Raw genomic sequence first — 21098 nt, 5'->3', positions numbered from 1 at the left:
AGATAGGCAGACAAATATTACAGGTTACATTGCAATTATGTATGTACATAGAACGTGAATTAGATATTAGATGTGTCTATGCACATAAATATGCAATCCAAATTCATCGGATTAAACATAATTAGTATACAAAGAAAATTGTTCATCCTTCACATTATGCAATTGCAAGTAAGTAAATAGCGTTATATATGTGATCGACAGTCAATCATCGACTGTCCTGTCGAAATTTCTCACTACGACTTTCATGATGGGACTGCACTCATAATGAAAAAATGCTGGGGAAACTAATGTCTCAAAGTTTTCGTGACGCTGTGAAAGCAACGCAGCGAAGTTCTCTCTACACGACGTACTACATGTACTGGGACGCCAAGGCGAAAGAAATCAAACGATTTGAAGGGACCGAATGGCAATATCGCCTCTTTCAACAATTCTACATATCCACGGCCCTTATCGCCTTTCCCGTCTTTCTCGCAAGGTGTTATCATATCCACACTACGAGTGTAGAGGACAAATTAACCATACCCCTCTCATACTATGCGACATTCCAAATAATGTCCTTCGTGCTGTTTGGATACAGTTTCTTTAGACCGGCTGCCTTGGACAAATTTCTGCAAAGCTATGAATCCATGATTATGCTTGATAGGAGGCTTGAGAGTAGGTGGTTAAATATTTATATTTCTTAAGTAATATGTATGTGTATAAACCTTCAGAAATATTTGTATTAAATAATGTAATATCACTACATTATTGGACACGTTGTTGTGCACATTTTTTCAAGTTATTGTCGAATAAATTTATAATTTCAAATAAATTCAGGTCTACTTCCCGACCCTCGCAGCCCCAGAGGGACTGAAGTAACTAAACTAATTTTCATCATTACAAAAACAACCAATACCTTCCACACCTTGTGCTTCAAGTTGGGCCCAGTCATGTCCTGTATCGTCGGGTTATCCTCATCCAACCCGAACTACACCTTGCTTCGAGCGATCCACGATTTTGAGCAGTATGGAAAACTGGTAAAATATTTCGCACGTATCACCATCGGATCAGTGTCGACCGTCGTGGCAAATATGGTATTTTCTACGGTGGGAGTGTGCACCCTTTTCGTCAGTTACAGCATCGTTTTTCTCTTGACGTGGACATCCTTGCTCGTCCCAGAATTGTCGAAGGGAAAGTTCAAACTTCGCTCTGGGATGAATTTCGACACAGCAGTCCGAATCTATTTCAACCTCAAGGTGATGACCAAGGTTCAAGGTGAAGCCATCCGTGGCTTGATATTACCGTGTCTACACCACATCAACAGCGTGGGGGTTTCAACGGCAGGACTTTTTTATCTAATGGAAGAGATTATTGACGGAAATCCTCCTTCGCCGTTTGTCATTCTTGGATGCTTGCCAATTCTAATAGTTCCTGTGGCTGTGGAATGGTATGCGGTGTACTGGGTCGCTCTTTCAGGGGTGAGGTCAAAAGAGTTCATTCAGCGGATGCGGGTGGAACATGGGGGGAACAAGTATAGGCGGAAAATGTTGAATTGCCTCTTGCCGAATACAATCAATTTGGAATTTCTTGAGACTGTGGAAACGTTAAAGAATGGGATTGGAATGCAATATTTTCTGAATTATTTCGCCAGGGTTACTGACTCCACGGCTACGTTGTTGCTAACGAGAGATAGAAATTAAAAGGAATGGCGAAAATTGCATGGCAAATATATATACACTTTTAGCAGATATGTCGTATACAGATATTTAGTTTCAAATAATTTATTTAATGAAATACATATTTATGCACATTACCTGAGGATGAGTACATATGCATATCGTGTAAAATTACGTTTCTTGTCTTGAGAGCCTATGAATTATAGCGGTCTAATTATTTAAAAAGTTATAAAAATAAAAATAATACAAGTTACAAAAACTCACGGGTTTCGTTTGAATATGTTCAACCAAAATTTTCATTTGAAATTAATTTATCAGCTTCCATGTGTCATGTTCATTTATCGTATTTGCACATATTCTTAAGCAATGCATCAATACATAAATATTTACATACAAACATGTACGCATAAATAACGAAGTGCATACTTACGTATGCACGAGGTATGCAATACTTGTAATATCCAATGATTTAAAATTTAAGCATTTAATTCCTCTTCTTCATGAAACGCATCCTTTTTTGATCTTGGCAGCCTGTCTTTCGTCTCCAAAACGACGCCATGGGTTCCTTTCAGATGCAGAGTTAACGTTGACTTGACGGCGAATCCCTTTCCGCACTGGTCACAAGTGAAGGGCTGTTCTCCCGTGTGAACTGCGCGGATGTGACCCTCCAGAACGAAAGGATATTGAAATCCTTTACTACAATGCGGGCACTTGTGGGGAGTGGGGACGACGTAGCCTGGAGTGTGGATACCATTCACGTGATTGGTCAAATATTTTTTGGTCTTGAACGCTTTCTCGCAGTGGGGGCAAGGGAATGGTCGCTCCCCGCTGTGGGTTCGCATGTGACTTGTAAGTTCCGTCATGCGAAGAAAACTGGCGCCGCAAGTCTATGGACAAATCAAATTTAGAGAATTAAGTAAATTTCAGGACCCTGGAAATGATTCGTTATAGGCGTTAAGTCTGGCTTTTACGAAATTTTGCAAAAATATTGTTAGGAATTGGTAGCCTTACTAGACATTTATGCTTCTTGTCTCCCTCATGGATCTTCTTGTGTGATTTTAATGCTCCCATAGACGTAAATCTGGCACCACTAATTGTTTTTAAAATATCTACTATTAATATTAACAAATTTATTTATTTAAAAAAATCGAATTACCATTCATCACAAACGAAGGGGTCCTCGCCGTGCAACCTAATACGATGGGATTGTAGTGTAACGGGGTCTACAAAAGTGTCCCCACAAGTGTCGCATTTGACCACATATTTGCCATCGTGACGATCGAGGTGGATCTTAAGATCATAGGGAAGATAAAATCCTTTCCCACAAATGTGACAAATATTTGCTGCGGACGCTGATGAGTGGGAACGTAAGATGTGCCGTTGCAGGGTTGTCTTATCGGCCCAGGTAGCGTCACAATGGGGGCATTTTTCCGGCTTTTCCTTAGTATGACTACGCATATGCCTGGAACAGAGAATGAGACTTATAATTAAACCAAGTAAGAGATGGTTTTTGTAGTAGTTTAAAATAATACACGTACAACTTAGTACCTTTCCAGTGCCACCCTACTTCCGCACCCCTTGGCACAAATATTACATTTGAAGGAGCGTGTATTGTGTGTTAGTGTTGCTAAATGTCTTTGTAAACGGACTTCGTTTTCAAATCGGTCATCGCACAGGTCACAAACTAACGGTTTGATTGCCTCGAAGTCGTGTAGTTTCAAATGTCTCTGAAAGTTTTCCTCGAGGCAGAAGCTCTTATTGCATTTGACGCAAGAGAATTTCTTCTCCCCTTCTTCGTGGCGAATCACCATATGCGCAGCGAGCGTGCCTTGGCGAAGGAATTTATTCCCGCAAAGTCGGCACTGATAAGGGGCGATGCCTTCATGGACACGCTTCATGTGGGAGTCCCTCGCTTTCTTGGTACGAAATCTGGCGTTGCATGATGGCTCGGTGCAAGCGACACTGTGGAGTCTTGCCACATGCCGATTAAGGATAGATTCAGTGGTGAAAGATTTGGTACACGATCCACACTTGTGGGAGAGGATAGCGTCCTTTGCGTCTTCAGTTTCTTCGTCAGAAGTCTCGATGTAGTCATCACCCTCATTTCTCGGAGCCCAATCTTTGTCGTCGCCAGGTTTAGATTTTGTATCCTCATCTGACGATGAAGCAGAATTCGATCTTGCTGTGGATTTTGTAATTGTGGAGCCAATTCTTTTCAGCGAAACTACAAGAGTTTTGACGTCTTTGAGTGGAGCGGTTTGCTGCTTGACGCGAGGCGAGGACCGTGTCGTTTGCAGACTTGGTGGTCGAGGAGACTCTTTGATCCGTTTCGAGTTTTTTTTAGTTCTAGACAATATTTTTGCTGCGGAGGAATCCTCGTTTTTTCGTTTCCTGTAAAGAATATCCATGAGATGTAAATACAAAAAATAATCGTAAAAAGAACTTGTGGTAATTAGGTGACGATTTGAATGGATTTTATAGATACGTTTACAAATTTCACAGAAATGAATATCGCTTTAAAGAGATATTAATAAAATTAAGTGATTCTCTTAATTTGCTGCAGCACAGTGTAGCTAAACTCACTGCTTGACGTGAACATGCCCAATACATACATACATACATTAACTTTAATATAATACCGTAGTAGTGGCTTCTTAATAGATGATTTAGGTCTCCCCCTTAGCTTCTTTTGTGAACAGGGAATAATACAAAAAGTAGTGTCGACATCGTCCCCATCGTCAAATAAATCGTCAGTCTCTTCCTCCTTTGGTTTTTCGACACTTGGCAGGGAGTAGGAATTAAAGTCGTCATCTAAGAATTGATCATCCACATTGACATCCTCCACTTTGACTTGTACTTCGTCTGGTACAAAACTGTCATCTTGATGTTCCGCATTCTCTCCTAATGAGGACAAGAATATGTAACGCTTTGTCCCTAATTAATGGAATTTAAAATATCTAACCTGTCACACGCAGAATCATGTTACGAATTTGTATAATTTTCTCTCTTCCATTATCCTCATTATTTTGCAGCGGGGAGGAAGCGTCCAAAATTGTGGCCTGAATTTGCTTAACTTTCGATCCAATTTCTTCCTCCAGCAGTTGAATTTGGTTCTTAATTTCGTCTATTGTGCTGACCAGAGGGTAACAAACATCGCAAAACTGATACATCTCATCCCCTTCCAATTCGAATTGATTATGAAAAGGTTTGTAATTTGGATGGCAAGGTGCCAACAGTTTGCAGAGGGTTTCGACTTTGAATTTTTGGACGGATTTTGCTGCGCTCTCGTCCTTGTCCACTCCTTGCAAACAAAGAAGGCAGAGTTCGTTGGACATGTCGATTGTGTAAGTCTACAAAAAAACAATGTGATTAATTGATATTTATATTTCTGCTGAAAAGATTTTAAATTTTAGACAGGTAGTAAACTACAAACTAAATTAGTTTAACTGATTTAGTTTAACTAGTGCATATTATTAATAGTAATAGTAATATACGTTTAAATAGTATGTAATACCTAGTAAATTATAGGCTTATACGAAATATGGTAAGTTCGAGAGTTGCTGTTCAGTTAAAAAATTTAATTTAAATTAATAAGCATGAATCAGGTGAGAAATTCTCGCTGAGAATCCAGCTTTGTTTTTATTTACTCTTTGACGTTCAAGAAGAGCAGATGTTTCGTGCCAAAAAAAGTTGTCTCGTTCTGTAAAATCAGAAGTAAAACTTTTACTTCTATGATTTTACTATAAAATTTTTTCATGCAAACCTGGAATTATATAACTGAGGAAATATATATACATATACCATATTATATTTCTGAACGCCATTTGTTTCATGAAATTTCTCCTATTTTTTAAGACGACCTCACATATTTTTTCAAGACAACATAGTCGAAATATGCATATGCATATAAATATGTACGCATAACATTCTACAGCCATGCATTATACACACAAGGCAAGAACAAACATTTCATGGACCCTTTAAGTAAAATTTCTACGGTTTCGAAAACCTTATTGATACATCAATAGCATTTAACCTTTTGTTTAGTTAGGTACATTTTCTAGCCCCAACCTTATGAATATGCGTCTAGCATGGTGTCATATACGCCACCTCAATCGCTGGCATGGATCTAAAGGAAAATCGCTGGTCAGGCGAACCATTGGGGTTTTGAAGAACGAAAATTATCCGTCAACTATTTACACCTCTTGGCAAGAGGCTCTTGCTTACATTGAAAATGAGATTAACTGAAATAATGGAGGTGGAATTATAAAAGACATGAAAATCTGTCCGAATTTATTAATTCTGCTTCGCCACTGACGCCACTATACTATAGTGACTATAGTTTATAGTACATATTATTCATGTAGATTTACAGTTATTAAGTAAAATGGACTAGTGACTAGGGGACACCAAATAGAGCCTTGCATTAAGGACACTAGTAATATACTAGTGAATATAAATATGCATGTACCTAAGTACTTATATTCCATCCTGACTGCGGTAGAAGTCATATTTCAAATTGTGCTTATCACCGTTAGCACGATGCACAAAAGTGAAAGGCAAAGGACAGGAAATGTATTTTTAAAATATTTCTACACATATTTATGCATAAGCGAACAGTCAGAGTGAAAAGATTCACTTGTTCTTATAAAATATCAAAGCATCCAGAGTGTACGTGCCTTGCCATGCGTCTATTTATTTAAGTATACATAAATATCCTAGTTTAAAGGATTACCCGTTTTATGTTACAGAACAATACCCTTAATTCACTGCATAACGCTACATGTCGATATAAATATGTACATGTTCAGCCCTTTTATTTATTATGCCCTTGCCAGCGTCATTACCATTCTCAACTTGAAAGATACGACATCGTCGGTCACACTCACACCAAAATGAGACATTTCACCACATTCGGGTTTATTCTAACCCTGATTTCAGTAAGTATCTGATTTGAATTACTTGCTAATTAAAAAAATATTATATATTATTTTTGATTTTCAGAACTGCCACGGTTCAGCATTTATTCGTACGTTCTTCATTCAAACAAGTTCTTCCTCACTTTTACACGACGGTCCAACACTTAAAGATAAGTTGCAGAGTTGGACATCTGAACTGGTGACAGCCAATAACTCGAATGTGGTAAATAAATACAATTGAAAATTTTATAACTGTGTTTAAGTGAATTTAAAATCTGAAATAAAATTACCTTGTCTACTTGCGAGCAGGAGAGGACTCCACAATCTGTCAACGAAATGTGTAAAAATGCCCACACTCAAGCTAAACTTTTGACAGACGCTGTTTTAAGTGCTGTCAACTATTATGAAAACCACATCTCTCAAATATCCACATTGGGTGATTCCATCGGGTTGCAAGTTTTGGAAGGTGTGTAATTTGCGTAACAAATTATTAAAAAAAATTTAATGTGCCATTTTTTTCAGGTGTTTTACAGCACGTGTTCAAAAGAAGAGGACAAAATTTGCACGTTTCGCTCATGAATAGGACAATTAATTTAATCGAGCAGATTAATGATAAGGCTATTACCACGCTTGGTGACGATGCGTTAGTCAATCAAGGTAATTATTTTACCAACCAATTTACCAAGTATGTTACAAAAATTATAACTTTTCGCACCATTCAATATCGCAGCTGTTAAAGAAATTGGAAATGCATGCGGACTTTTTACACGATCGTTTTCAAATTGGGCGTCACTTGATGTCCTTCATCAAAAAAGTTTAGCCACGCCCAAAATTGGCGAGGATTTGGACGGGATTTGGCCTTCCCTTAACGGCTACTGCTTCGCAGCCCTTGTCACTCAATGTGATGTCCCATACCCTTGCCGTCGGACAATTTTGAACCCTGAACCACAATCACAATATATGTTGGCACATCAAGCGCTTTTCCTCGTGTTTGCTAATCAGGTGCGTCAATGTCTTAAAGCAATTACTTAATTCAGATGTTTGTAACCAAAAAAACCGAACATATATTTACTCTTTTTACAAGTTTACAACCTACATACATACCTATACATAATTTGCTGAGCTACAACCATACTGATAGTGAGATACATGATTCCTCATTATTACCTCAATTTTTATAATTATTACTTAAACCTCGCCTAGAAATCCTGTCAACTCAAACATCCCGACTATTTTCGCAATTCGGAGCACAATTTGGAAACGTATTGCAGCAAGATGTTGAAAGAAGCAGAATTTCTTGCTGATCATAAATACCCAACGTGGGGACGCGACCTCTTTTCAGAATACGGTTACACAAACTCTTTTTTTATTTTATAGAACTTATCATTTACTAAAATAAATATATTTTTTGTTTTGTCTCAGTCTTCATCTGCAGTCTGGCCGGCTATCCAAACTTTCTCCGGAACGATTGGATCAACGAAATTCTGACTTGGCAAAGCAAGAGTGACTTTGGTTGCTTTTTGAACCCTGATTTCCTACGGTATTTTCCCACTGAGACTGGAATTCCTCGAAAAGCTACCGTCCGAGAGCAAATTAATGGTGTAAATCCAGAGGAAATTTGTCTCTCCCATTTTTCATCGACATCTCTAGCCGCACTTGCCGTGAAGTTAGGCTGGTTGCATGATCACTGCTTACCACCTGGAGAAGAATTTGAAATCATGATGCAAGAAGCTGGCGATATTTATTAAACTACAAAACTTTTTACTATGTAAAATTTGACTTTACTTCTCAAAACAAAATTGCTTAGCTGTAAAATACGTAGGATAAATTCCTTATCCGTGTGCATAACAATGAAGTACGCAATTGTGCCTATCAATTTACAATTACTCGTTGAAAAAATTCGCATAAAAAAAAACTGGACTTATTGATATGTAAATAGCATAAACTGAAAATAAAACGTTAGTAATTTAAAGTATCATTCATAAGTTCTGATACGGTTTTTTCGTGCACGCCAGTACGCCGAAGTTAAAGTACTTATTAAATATTTCCTTTTTGCTAGGATACAATTTGATATCAAGTTTCAATTCGACAAAGACAAATTTAATAAGCTGAAGAATATTCATACAATATTATTTTACGTGTCTCATTTTTCTCATGGTTAGCAAAAAATCATTCATGAAATAACTTGATGCAATTCTACATATAGTTTCTACGCTTCACTTCTTAATTTACTTGTTTTCTCACAAAACCAAGTCATACCAAAAACAGAGTAATTTGTTGAAATGACGTTTTCAACTAGTTGCTTTAGTCGCCAATTCTCTCATGATGCTTGCATATACTTATTTATTAGTTTTTGCTGCTTCGCAACTCATGACCATGACTGATTTTTTGCTGATGCTGATGTAAATGCTGTGCTATACATATTTCATACAGAATAGCAATTGAGGCTGGAGGGTAGGACAAACTGGACTTGCTAACTGCATAACAACAAAGCTGGACATTTACTATTGACTATGTTATTACATCAGTTTACTTCAATGTATGCAAGTAAGTAGTAAGTATATATATATACTATAGTATATGCACATATTTAGTTGATCATGAGATGTAAATACAGATATTCACACTCTGTCGGTGCTACTTAAAATCATACGTAGTATAATACCAGTGAAATTGGCTTCCAGCAAAAATAATTTTATTAATTTTGCAATCTTCCCAAAAATTCTATTGCTTATTTTGCAAATATAATAAAATACACTTATTGCATTGTTGTGGTCATAATTCTTGCAAAGTTCTGTGCAAATTACTCTTGTTATCGCTGTTTACCTGACATTTATGTAAGCAAACATTGTCAAATTACAATTTTTCATGTATCTAATTAATCATTTTTCATGCACTTCAGCAAAAATGATTGCCATCACAAGTATTCTCTGGATCTTTTTCTATCTCGTAATCTTCCTCATCTCGTACCTGGTCTACTCCAGTGTCCGCAATGTCCTGTTTTTCCGTTCTAAGAAAATCCTTTATCTGGGCGATGTTCTTGGAAACGCTCTTTACTTCCTCTACTACAAGAAAAAATCCATGTTTGATCTTCTGCAAGTAAACTATCAACAGATGAGAGAAGCACAAACAACTGTCGCTGGAAATGTGGAGGTGAATGGCGTCGTGAATTACATGGTGATCGACCCGGAAATGTTGAAGTACATCTTTGTCAAAGATTTCGACCACTTTGTCAACCGACGCTTCAAATTGCCAGAGAACGACGTTCTGGTCACAAAAATGCTCATATTTGTGAATGACGAAAAATGGAAGGGATTGCGGTCAAAGTTGAGCCCTACCTTCACCACGGGAAAGATTAAGCGCCTCTTCCCCCTGTTCAGCGACAGTGCCAAGAAGCTCGTCAAATACGTCGACAAACTGATGAAGGATTCGCCCCATGGCGAAATCGACCTGGGAGACGGATACTCAAAATTTACAATGGACACAATTGCGTCCGCTGTTTGTGGTAAATTTTAATAATTTACTTTTAATTGTGACTGCTTTTTGAATGTTTTAAATATTTAAAATAAATAATAGGCATGAACTCTCAAGCCTTTGATCAAGCGGAACCTTCAATTTTCGAACAGATGGGAAAGAAATTGCAGTTTACGTTCAGCGCCAAGAATTTTTTGCGATTTACGGTTCTCTTCGCATTTCCAAGGTTGGCTAAATTGATGAGCGTTACAATGTTTGGGGAGGACATGCACCAATTTTTCGCAGGGGCAATAAAATCCTCGATTAAAGAGAGGAACACGACGGGGCAGAAGGGAAACGATTTCATCCAGTTGATGTTGGAGGCGAGGGAGGATAACTTGAAGACGGAGGAGGAAGAAATGTCCAATTTTGAGAAGGACGCCATCATCAAGGGCGAGGTCAGTGGTAAAATTTCCGAAATGTTGGACGACGATGGCATCGTGTCGAATTGTGTTCTCTTCATTCTGGCCGGATTCGATACGACTCAGTCGCTCTTACTTTTTTGTGCATATTCTCTCGCAATTTATCCAGAAATTCAGGATAAGTTGAGAAAAGAGGTGGAGACCGTTTTGGAAGAAAATGATGGCGATTTCACGTACGATTCGATACATAGAATGACATATCTGGACATGGTGATTAATGGTGAGGACGTATTTTTTATTGACGTTGGTTTAGGAAATAGGGCATATTACAAAAGAATAATTATGAAAAAATATGTCCACAGAAACGCTCAGGTTTTACCCTCCAGCGCCCATTACGGATCGAGCTTGCACTCAAGACTACTTACTTCCTGGGACGGATACCTTAATCAAGAAAGGAAGCGCAATACTTGTTCCGATCATGGAAATTCATCACGACGAGAGATACTATCCCGAACCTGAAAAGTTTGATCCGGAACGATTTTCGGCAGAGAACAAGGGAAAAATTAATACGTATACTTTCCTGCCGTTTGGCCAAGGACCGAGAAATTGCATTGGTAACGAGTCACAATTACATATGTACAACTCAACTAAATAATTATCTACCACATAATTTATTTTTTGAACAGGAATGAGATTCGCCTTGACAGAAGTTAAACTTGCGATTGCCCAACTCGTCCATAATTTTGACATCCAACCCTCCAAGAGAACAATGATCCCAATGGAATTTCAAAATGCAGGATCTCTTAAACCTAAGGATGGCATGTGGCTGGCCCTTAAGCGAAGGTCAGGGACGATTGAAGAATAATAATTTTGATGGCCCTACACGGAGTTCTAGATTTGTCTAACAGCATTATTGTAAATACATATATGCAAATAAACATATGCACATATATGCATTGTCCGAATTAATGTGAAATAAGAATTAGTGACAATTGTAAATCCCGATAGTTGCTCATCTGCTCTGCATACTACCCTATCTGGAACACAGGGGTCGAATAGGTCCAATAATAATTTGCATTCATTCATATTATTAGGCAAGTAATTTGCAAAAAAATTTTCCTTAAATCATGTATCTACATAGGTATGTACTTGTCTATTTTCCTCATATTAGAGGGCGTTACAACGGTTTAATCGCATTCAGCCATTACAAGTTTAATATTTGAACAATAACTTAGAATTATCAGCCATAATTAAAACGTCGCCTTTGTTTCAATTTTGTCAGAAAGTAAATATATACATAGCTTAAAATCGGTGAATGTAGAGCTAATCATATTTCGTAGAAATAACGCAGAATTTCTTCAGCCAGTTATTAATTCTAAGTTATTGTTCACCAATTAAACAATTAAATAATCTCGCGTCCAAATCAAGTCAATTTTCAAACCCTTATTTGCGTGGTACATATTTAATCTCACTAATTAAAAACGAGTACGCAGATGAATGGAATTTAATTGGAATGAACTCCAACAATTTTGTACATTCTGTGTATCAATTCCAATTTGCTAAATACTCATGCATTCGTTATCGTTAAGAGAAGCCAGCAACATGATTCTTCAGCCGGTGCTCCCATTAATAGGTTATTTGGTAAAAATCTGTTCCTTTTTAAATTTTACACCCATTTACTGGGATAAGGAAAATAATTGGTTGGAAATCCGAAGGGGTTGGATACCACGCCAAAGAAAATATGTTTATTTCACAAGTCGCTTGGGATGCTACGCTTTCGGAGCCTTTATCCTCATTAATTACACGTTTTACTGGCGAAAGCCCAGCATTCTCACCTTAACTGAGGAAATAATTAGTGGGACATTCACATTTACATACGTCATGCTGTCCCTGTTTAATTTATTTCTTGATTTCCGTTCTCGAGAAATGATTCAGCTCATGAAATGCTTTGTACAAGTGGAGAAAACGTTCAAAGGTGGAGAAGAAAGTAATTTTGTTAATTATACAATATTAATTTCACTGCTCGTAAAATTTAATTTGCGTTTTGCAGAAATCAATACAAATGAGAAATTTATTGTCAACATTATACGCATCATTTTATCCTGGCTCCTCGTTATCCTGCCGATTACAACAATTGCAAATTGGGTATTATTCGCGATAATGCCTTGCCACCCCCCGTTTCTCGGATCAATCCATCTCGACCGGATAAGTGGGAGGTGTCTGTTATCAGAGAACCTTACCGCGAGAAAAGTTAGCTTTATCGCTATTACCGCAACATTTCAGGCGAGCATGTGGTACATTTTGGTTACATCGGCTGGATTCACAATCGTCTCCACATTTTTGATTTGCGTCATTTGCCTTTATCTTTTCCAGTGTCGATTGCTTAATATGAAGAGGTTTTAAAAATACGCTTATCGCTACGTTACATAATCAAAACTAATAATTAAGTATTAGAATTTGAAAATTTCAAAAACTAATAATTACAAAAATTGTGACTATTTTATTTAGGCGTGAAAATACTGGAGCATCATCGATACCGACTCGTGGATACGTCCTTATCAAACGATACCTGATCTTGACTATGCTGGAGATTCGATTTAACGATATCTTCGCCTCGATTTTTCTCCCCCTGATTCTTTCCATGATTACATTGGTCAACATAATTTTTACGGTGTTGCTTATCCTTTTAAAATCGGTTGTGCTGAGCAATCCTGGTTTAATCGTCATTCCAATTAATATTGTTAATGGGTACACGTGCTACATTGGCATTACGACGACGGCTGGGAAGGTTAATCATATCTCGGGAAAATGCATTAATCAGTTAGCAAGATTATCGACAAATGCTGGCCATTTCACGAAAAGACGTCGCGCACTGAGACAAATTAGGATACGATTTGCTCAAAATTTCATCGATATTAAGACACCGCTGGTAATGATGAGTTTCTGTATTGTGCAGATTGCGAACGTTTTAATCCTTGTGAGGAATAAGAGACCATTGTAAGAGTAATATTTTCAACTAAATCACAACATTTTACTATCAGCTAAATTTTACGGTTCCAAATTCCACGTAAATGTTTTTATTTTTAAACGTGAAATTAAAAAAATACTTTAAAAATGTGAGAATACAAAAATAATGGTGAACTATTTGAATTAAATTTGACGAAATTATGCTAAACAAAATTCATGTAAATGTTATGGTCTCTACATATTCGGACCATATACATGTGCACATAATTGACCTACATTGTGTACGTATGTAAATATGTACACAATTTTACATGCATCTAATATAATAAAAAAGTTGATAAGTAACACTAGAAATTACATACGAAGCTCATGGTGTGACTACGTTTGGTACACATTTCCGAACTATTTCCCCAACAATTTCTCCTCTAACAGGTATGCACGCCCCCATCGATTAGAATATCCTCTCCATAAATCATTGACGCCCTTGGACTGAGGAGAAACAAGACGGAATCCACAACCTCATCCGCGACGAGGAGGCGCGGCTGCATGGCGCGTGCGAGAAGAGCGCCCGCCGTGGGGGGCAGCAAGGCCACCATGTCAGTGTCCGCCACAGCTGCTGGACTCACGGAATTGACACGGATTTTATATTGGCCCAGCTCAACGGACATGCACTTGGTCAACATAAGGGTGGCTGCCTTGCTCGTGGAGTAGCAGCAAATACCCGCCACGGTAGCATGACCGCCCTAGAGAGAAATTTAGGTATAGCAGAATTTCGTAAATCGATATCCCAGATTATGTATGTACAATGGGGTTAAATAGTTAATAAAATCGCAAACTGTACTATTATGTATTACCAGTGATAAAATGTTCACAATACTGCCTCCATTTCCCGACTCAATCATCCCCTTGGCCGCAGACTGTACAATGTTTATCAAGGATTTGCAATTTGTCGAAAGATGTCTAAGAATGAGATTCATAATAATTTAAATTGCACATGGTCAATGTTTTTGGATAGACTCACAGTTCTGCGGACTCCTCCGTTATTTCCATGAATGGCTGGGACTCTAAAAACCCTGCATTATTGATGACATGATCCAGCACCCCGAATGACTCGATAGCCTCCCTCGTCTCGGTCCAGTTGTTGACATCGACACAGGCCACGGTCACATTGGGCAATTCATCCCTTAATTTCTGGGCCAGGACGGGATTCCGTTGCAAGACAAAGAGATGGGCATCGTCGGCATGCAAACGGTTCACAATGGCTCGACCGATGCCTTACGAATTATGTGGTAGTGAAATTAAGAAGTAATATACCTATATTTATTATTTTCACATGTATGTATGAACTACCTTTAGCTCCGGCAGTGACCAGGATCCGCTTTCCTGCAAAAGAGTGATTTAGTGCCATACTGTTGAGTGATTTTGAAATTGCGAATCGAACAAAAGCTGAAATATCGCCGAATGGGTTTGAGTCTGATATGAGCATGTCACGATTTCTGGAGGACGATGAAACTTGAAATGAACTGAACGGTGAGAAATGTCTGCTTTAAATATATTTAGGTACGCATTTTAAGCATTAACCTTCAGTCATCAGTGGTGACATAAGTGTAAGGTACGAAGACTATTTTGATACTATTATCGACAAGTTGATAGGGTGCATGCATGTACTCCTTAGGATTAGTGCAATATTTAATGTGCCATACTTATCTGAAATATTTAGTACTGAATAATTGTAAGTGTCGACTATAGGCTTCAGAATTTTGAAGACATGGCGTTTTGAAAATAATGATGACAAATGGAATCACTACTCGTTGTGTAATCAAAACTGTGTGCATGTGTCAAAGAGTGTCACAAATATCTGTGGATGGCACAGTTAATAACAAATAATTAAAGTGTTAGTGTTGGGCAAGCGGTGTGAATATTTTACTAAGGAAAACTGCAGAAATATGTTTGTTTCTGCCCTAATTTTAGCGATTGACTTTGGCAATGCTGACTAAATATTTCAGAAAATCATTTCTCCCATTTAACCTGAAACACTTGAAATTCTGTCATTCGATGAATGACTGTTTTGATAGAAGGGTAGTAAATTTTAATGCCAGTTGTGCATATTTATTTATTATCAATATTTCCAATAACGCCAAAATCAACACTGTTTTATGTATGAGCGTTAGTATTGTCATCTAAATTTATTATAACGAATTTAATATTTAGATGCACATATGTACAATTTTATAAGGAGTATTTCTCATGAATTTAAGTGGTCAAACTTGCATGCTTTCACTATAATTTTCCGTTTTAAAATATTTATGCTGCTGTACATGTACATGAAATTTAAGGAAAAACTTAACCTACATATTTCGTCGTCTAAATATTATGCATGTACATATGTATACTGCATGCGTACTTAGGTATTTATGTATCTGTAAAAGATGGGTCTGAAGCATGCTTTCATTTTTAGATTTCTCCAATTCTCAATTGGATTTATTTATTCAAATTTTATTTCTCAACAGAAAATGTCAGCATCAATTCAGTTGTATTATATACAAACTTATAAAAACAAAAGCTCATGAGAAGTAAAAATTATTACAAATATGAAACTACATACTTTTAAACTTATGGAAATGCAGAGGGTAACATTTCCGTTGGATGCAGCCCTAAATCTCCTGTGGGAATGTCTCCCTTCACTTCACCCACATATAACTGGAACTGTCCTTTGAACACTTCCAGTGCATTCCTGTCCGCCATAAATTTCTGGAACGCGGTGGGATCCGTTTGTCCCGGATAGTCGAAAATGCTTCGATATCCTTCCGGAATTGGGACATCTTTTCGCACATTCCACTGAACATACTGATTCTGTCGCTCGATACTCAACCACCAGCTCAAATACAGCTTGGCCGCGGCCGGATGCGCTGCTTCTTTAAGAATTGCCGCCCTTTGCGCCCAGCACACGAAGGGATCCTCTTTGGGCAGGATAAACTGCATGGGACGCGTCACCTGCGGTTTGAGGGGCCCTCCAGTCGTAAAGGTTGCGGGATATGTTCCATTTAACACGAAATTAAATGGATTTTGCGTACTTCGGACGAACACGGGCTCATTTGCGACAAATTTGGCTAACCAGTCCCACCCATACTTGTCAATTATTAGTTTGTACATGAACAAAATAGCGTCGTCATCGTTAGGATAAGTGGACACGATTTTTCCCTTTAGTTCCGGATTTAGATAATCGTTTGCTTCGGTTGGCCATCCGGATTCGTCATCTCCGAGCAAATCGCGGTTTATGTTGTTGGAAAAGACGCGGACGTAGAGGCCAACAAAGTAGGCGTCAGTGTCCCTGAATTCTGGAAAAACTTGCGACCATCCGACAGGTTTGTATTGGAGGAGGACGCCATCTGCCTTCCAGCGGTCGAAGTCATGGGTGGTTTGGAGTTGGACGATGTCAAGAATAAGGGTTCCCGTAGCGATTTGATTATCCACCCGGGCATCGTGGATTTTACTGAGGTCTACAATGATTTGAGCAGATAGGCCGGGAAATTTGGCTTCGAACGCAGTTTTTGTAGCGGTTTGTTGACTGGGAGAGTCTCCACCGGCGTAAATGATGAGATTACCTCCTTCGAGGAGGGCGGCTTGGTATAATTCTTCTAAAGTGTGGGTATCCTCGGGGATGCCGACGGTGTAGTAGTCAATATTTGATGAATTACTTGCTAGAGGAGATGGGGACGTCAGTCTCATCTAGATTCACGGATTGAGGTAAGAATACCAATTTAATTTGGTACAATTTATTGACAGATTTATGAATTTCTAATTTCCTCACCTGATTCGTGATTGTAATTAATACTGGAATAAGCAGGACCCTCATGGCTGTCCAATTAATTGATTAATCCAGCAAACGAGTAACCTTTTACTTGTGTAAATTATAAGCAATTTCCAGAAAAATCTGTCTCTTCTACTTAATTATGCACTGATGTTGGGAAGAATGTGAATTACTGACGAATGTGACTTGTGTCTGAGAATGAAACTTGAAATATACAAGTAAGTGCATAAATAAATCCCCAACCTGAAAGGATTAGGAAAAGGGTTGCCGTTGCTCACTATGCGTATTTATGTATGTACACAGCATTCATACAAATTTTGAATCATAACTATACCTTAGTTCAAGAAAAGACTAATGTCCACATCAATTACGGGCAGCAAGACTGGATTAGTTTTTTGGGCTATTGGCGTCACATTCCAAGTACTGAAAAATTATGCATGTCAGACAGGGTGCTCGTTGCACGGCTCCAACGTTCTTGACGGATTTACTGTACGAGTAAAAATTCAAATCGTTTGGTCTTAAACTTGTCGACCTTTGTATTAGACTAACATATTCATTAGCTATGGTACTAATTATGAGCACTGATGGAGACAAAAGGTTTATTTCTGAAAGATTATTTTGTCTCAAACTGCCTCGTACATATTTATTAAAGAGTGCAACCCTTTTTGTGGCAACGTCTCGTCTCTATCTTATCTTAGTCCACGATAAATAACTTTCGAACGGATTTAAATTTCGACATGCGGTCTTCATCAGTGTGCATGCGTCTATTATTTGGGACGAGCTATGTAAGTTCGAAGGGCGGCGTTGTAAGTCATAAGACCATTTGCAATCCAGATTATTTAAAAATTTCTCGATCTTACAAAGGTAATACAATATGTACGTGCTACGTATGAGTGTATGTACATTGAGATTTTATATTTGCATTGTTGAGTGGTCACATATACGTGCATGTTAGTAAAGTTTAAACTAGACGACGGATGGCTTATTAGAAAAAATTATAACGACGATGATGAGGCTGATGATAATGACTTCGATTCATTTGCTTGCAAAGGTTTATTTAGGTACTTTTATAGTAATACATACATACGTACACAGATTGTTGGTATACATTTTCGTGACGAAACACGTGTATGTACATATACAGTAATATTTAGTTACATAATTATGCAGCTTAATTACTTTTCTTCATTATTTAAATAAGTTATCATATTTTAAATAAGAATCGCATAATTTTAATGTATTCAAAACAAAATTGAAGAATTCGTTTCTAAACTATGACATTGCATTCCTCTCTACTCTATTATAATTGCAGATTATATAACGTTTGCTATCAAAATCTACTCGCTAGCTTTGGCATAATTACAATTACTACATTTTTTATAAGTATGTACATATGACATACGAATATGACAAACATTGCTCTAATTTTATTACTAGTTATGTTACCGTCAAGCGTAACAAGATTTTGTTTTAAATCAAGCTTAATGTGAATAGATAAATTAAATAAATAAATAAATAAATAAAATAAAAGTTAAAAACTTCATCAGTTTCCAAAATATTTATTTCTATTACTAGTTTATTATTTTATTATTGCTATTTTATCACATATACATAATAATATGGTTAGGTTATAATCCTATAAATCCGTACACATCTCAACCTTTGGTCACTTCAACTTGTTACCGTTATTTTGAATGATAAACATATGCATAAATATAGAAGTTCAATTTTTTTTGTAAACAGTATAAAAAATTTCCCACCTATTTACCTCACTAGTAACACCAGATTTGATACCACGGATTACCCGATTTTTGTTAAAATGGATAGGAAGAATTGAACACTCTCTTAATCTCCGGAAAGCCCTGCAAAATATCATTTTCTTCCTGATATAAGATATCTTGATATCTCGGGATAGAACTTGGAACTCTGGTACCACTACCAGGTATTGTTGCACTACTAGGACCTTTTATGCTCAAAAAAGGTAATTCCTCCTCCTCCTCCACCAAGCAAAGGCTGTCCTTGCTAGTTCCCAATTTAATGTGCACCTTTGGCATTAATGCTTCCTCACGGTTTCCAAAATAGTTCGTAATTATGAAAGATGTCGGGCTGAAATGGTGCTCCTGGTCAAAAACTTGATTCAAAACGGGAATATTTGTCACAACGAGGTCATCCCCGTTTTTCGGGCATGTATACTTGACATCATGTTTATGCACATCCTTATCATGGACTTCTGTCCCATGTTCGAAATCTTGCGGGTCGAACTGTACCACATGACCGTGCGGAATCTCTACCCGACCTGGAACCAAGGTCCAATTCCCCCCATCCTCGTGAACAATATTCATTCCCATTGCACGCAAAATTACGACAATGACACCCTCTCTAAACTCCGTGCCATTGACGATGATCAACTCACCAGAAAAAATTTCGAGGTGGTCAGAAAAATCAATTTTTAAATCGGAACTTTCCTCAACCTGAGAGATCTGTGGGACATAATTTGATGTCCCAGTTTTGTTCATAATCTGAGAAATTATGTTGGTCAAGTCAATCACCTGTTTGCCATGGTTAACCTGAGGATAAATTTGCACATCTCCATCACCGCTGTTGTAGATAACGTACGTCGTGCCATTAAATCCGATAAGGTGAGACGTTATATTTTCCCTGTTCGTAATTGTCCCAAACTCGGCAGGATTTCCAGAATAGAAAAAATCGTGACCCGTCTCAATAATAAAACTGACGCTTAAATCTTTCCCCAATTGAGAAATTGTTGGGATGAAAGACGTCGGTATTATTTCAGGCTCCACGATTTCCTCTAGATTCCCAAAACTGAAGATTATTTCAGAATATCTCGTAATCAAAATTTGAAACCCATCCTCCGTCATAAATTCTGGTTTGGAGTAAAACATTTCACTTTCGTCGACCTCACCCAAAATGTGGGAATATTCTAAATTTGTGGAATGCAATTTGTAAACGAGTCGTGTTATGTCTCCTTCAGAAATGGAAATTTCTTTAATATCTGAAAGATTAAATTTAAGGTTGAAAATGTGTCGAGTGTGGAAAAGTCGGGAAAATGAGTCAATTTCTACGTCGAAAGTGCATGGCTCGACGAAATTATAGTAGAAAATTGATTTTTTGAGTAGTTTCACGTCATACTCTTTGTCTTCATCGTCTTCGACTTCATAAATTTCACCGATTTCACCAATGTCTTCAACGCCATCGTCACTACTTGGCGTAGTCGTATCATCTTCAGTGTCACTATTATTGTCAACAATTTCAGTCACATTTTCACCCTCAATCTTGTCATCAATAAGAAAACTGACCCTCGTCCCGTTTCCGATGCTAATCCACAAATTGTAATTGCAATTCGGATCAGTTACGTAAGTCATGTCCGCATTTGCGACAGACACTGTCTCACAAGAAACCAATACTTGTTCAAAATTGTCCCTTCGTCCGGTAAAGATTTGGATATTTTTTACGATTTTGACCACATCTTTGGAGAAATCAGTCTCGAGTTCTTCGTCACCATAGTTGAGAATTGTAATTGATGAAGAACTATTTTGTAAATCAATTTCTAAATCAAACCCTGACAAAAACCCGGGCATTAGCTGGAGCCGATTAACTCCATCTTTTCCATCAATTTCTCCAACAACTGCTGAGTCAAAGAGAAATATACTATCGTCCAAATCTCCACCTAAAATTTGATCAATTTTCTCCCCAGTTTCGACAAGAATGTCGTTTTCTGCTCCATTAAGACCGGAAATTCTCCCCGAAAAGGAAGGCTTTGCTACGATTACAGAGTGGATGGTGGAATCTACAACATTAATCGTCCCGTTTTCGGTGTGAAGGTCAAGCTTCAAGTCGATGATGAGTCGGC

At 37.7% G+C, this 21098-nt stretch overlaps 6 protein-coding genes across 6 annotated transcripts; 3 read left to right on the top strand and 3 right to left on the bottom strand.

Annotated features, from left to right (window-relative positions):
* Positions 1-1744: 1744 nt before the first annotated feature.
* Positions 1745-5314, bottom strand: LOC110857628 (zinc finger protein 93). The gene is made up of 7 exons (XM_022106231.2): positions 5170-5314; positions 4618-5005; positions 4295-4556; positions 3204-4046; positions 2812-3117; positions 2667-2745; positions 1745-2542 (listed from the first exon to the last, which is right to left on the bottom strand). The coding sequence occupies exons 2-7, from the start codon at positions 4988-4990 to the stop codon at positions 2132-2134; spliced, it is 2274 nt and encodes a 757-aa protein (XP_021961923.1). The 5' UTR covers positions 4991-5005; positions 5170-5314; the 3' UTR covers positions 1745-2131.
* Positions 5315-6237: 923 nt separating this feature from the next.
* Positions 6238-8541, top strand: LOC110859032 (UPF0764 protein C16orf89 homolog). Its single transcript, XM_022107931.2, has 7 exons — positions 6238-6595; positions 6660-6797; positions 6884-7040; positions 7097-7231; positions 7305-7576; positions 7778-7922; positions 7997-8541. The coding sequence occupies exons 1-7, from the start codon at positions 6398-6400 to the stop codon at positions 8320-8322; spliced, it is 1371 nt and encodes a 456-aa protein (XP_021963623.2). The 5' UTR covers positions 6238-6397; the 3' UTR covers positions 8323-8541.
* Positions 8542-9172: 631 nt separating this feature from the next.
* LOC110863305 (cytochrome P450 9e2) lies at positions 9173-11425 on the top strand. Its single transcript, XM_022112580.2, has 5 exons — positions 9173-9411; positions 9477-10079; positions 10151-10729; positions 10812-11063; positions 11136-11425. Exons 2-5 carry the CDS (start codon positions 9482-9484, stop codon positions 11312-11314), a joined length of 1608 nt encoding a protein of 535 aa, XP_021968272.1. The 5' UTR covers positions 9173-9411; positions 9477-9481; the 3' UTR covers positions 11315-11425.
* Positions 11426-11540: 115 nt separating this feature from the next.
* Positions 11541-13605, top strand: LOC118438310. Its single transcript, XM_035858276.1, has 2 exons — positions 11541-12845; positions 12958-13605. Exons 1-2 carry the CDS (start codon positions 12019-12021, stop codon positions 13448-13450), a joined length of 1320 nt encoding a protein of 439 aa, XP_035714169.1. The 5' UTR covers positions 11541-12018; the 3' UTR covers positions 13451-13605.
* Positions 13606-13734: 129 nt separating this feature from the next.
* LOC110858924 (carbonyl reductase [NADPH] 2) lies at positions 13735-14909 on the bottom strand. The gene is made up of 4 exons (XM_022107840.2): positions 14767-14909; positions 14438-14690; positions 14271-14376; positions 13735-14159 (listed from the first exon to the last, which is right to left on the bottom strand). Exons 1-4 carry the CDS (start codon positions 14900-14902, stop codon positions 13842-13844), a joined length of 813 nt encoding a protein of 270 aa, XP_021963532.1. The 5' UTR covers positions 14903-14909; the 3' UTR covers positions 13735-13841.
* Positions 14910-15908: 999 nt separating this feature from the next.
* LOC110858824 lies at positions 15909-17443 on the bottom strand. Its single transcript, XM_022107747.2, has 2 exons — positions 17228-17443; positions 15909-17145 (listed from the first exon to the last, which is right to left on the bottom strand). Exons 1-2 carry the CDS (start codon positions 17270-17272, stop codon positions 16030-16032), a joined length of 1161 nt encoding a protein of 386 aa, XP_021963439.1. The 5' UTR covers positions 17273-17443; the 3' UTR covers positions 15909-16029.
* Between the last annotated feature and the right edge of the window lie 3655 nt (positions 17444-21098).

This window comes from Folsomia candida, unplaced genomic scaffold, assembly GCF_002217175.1.
Source record: "Folsomia candida strain VU population unplaced genomic scaffold, ASM221717v1 Fcan01_Sc001, whole genome shotgun sequence".
NCBI lineage: Eukaryota > Metazoa > Arthropoda > Collembola > Entomobryomorpha > Isotomidae > Folsomia > Folsomia candida.
Note: the sequence above shows the minus strand (reverse complement) of the source record. Positions and strands in the feature narration are given on the sequence as shown.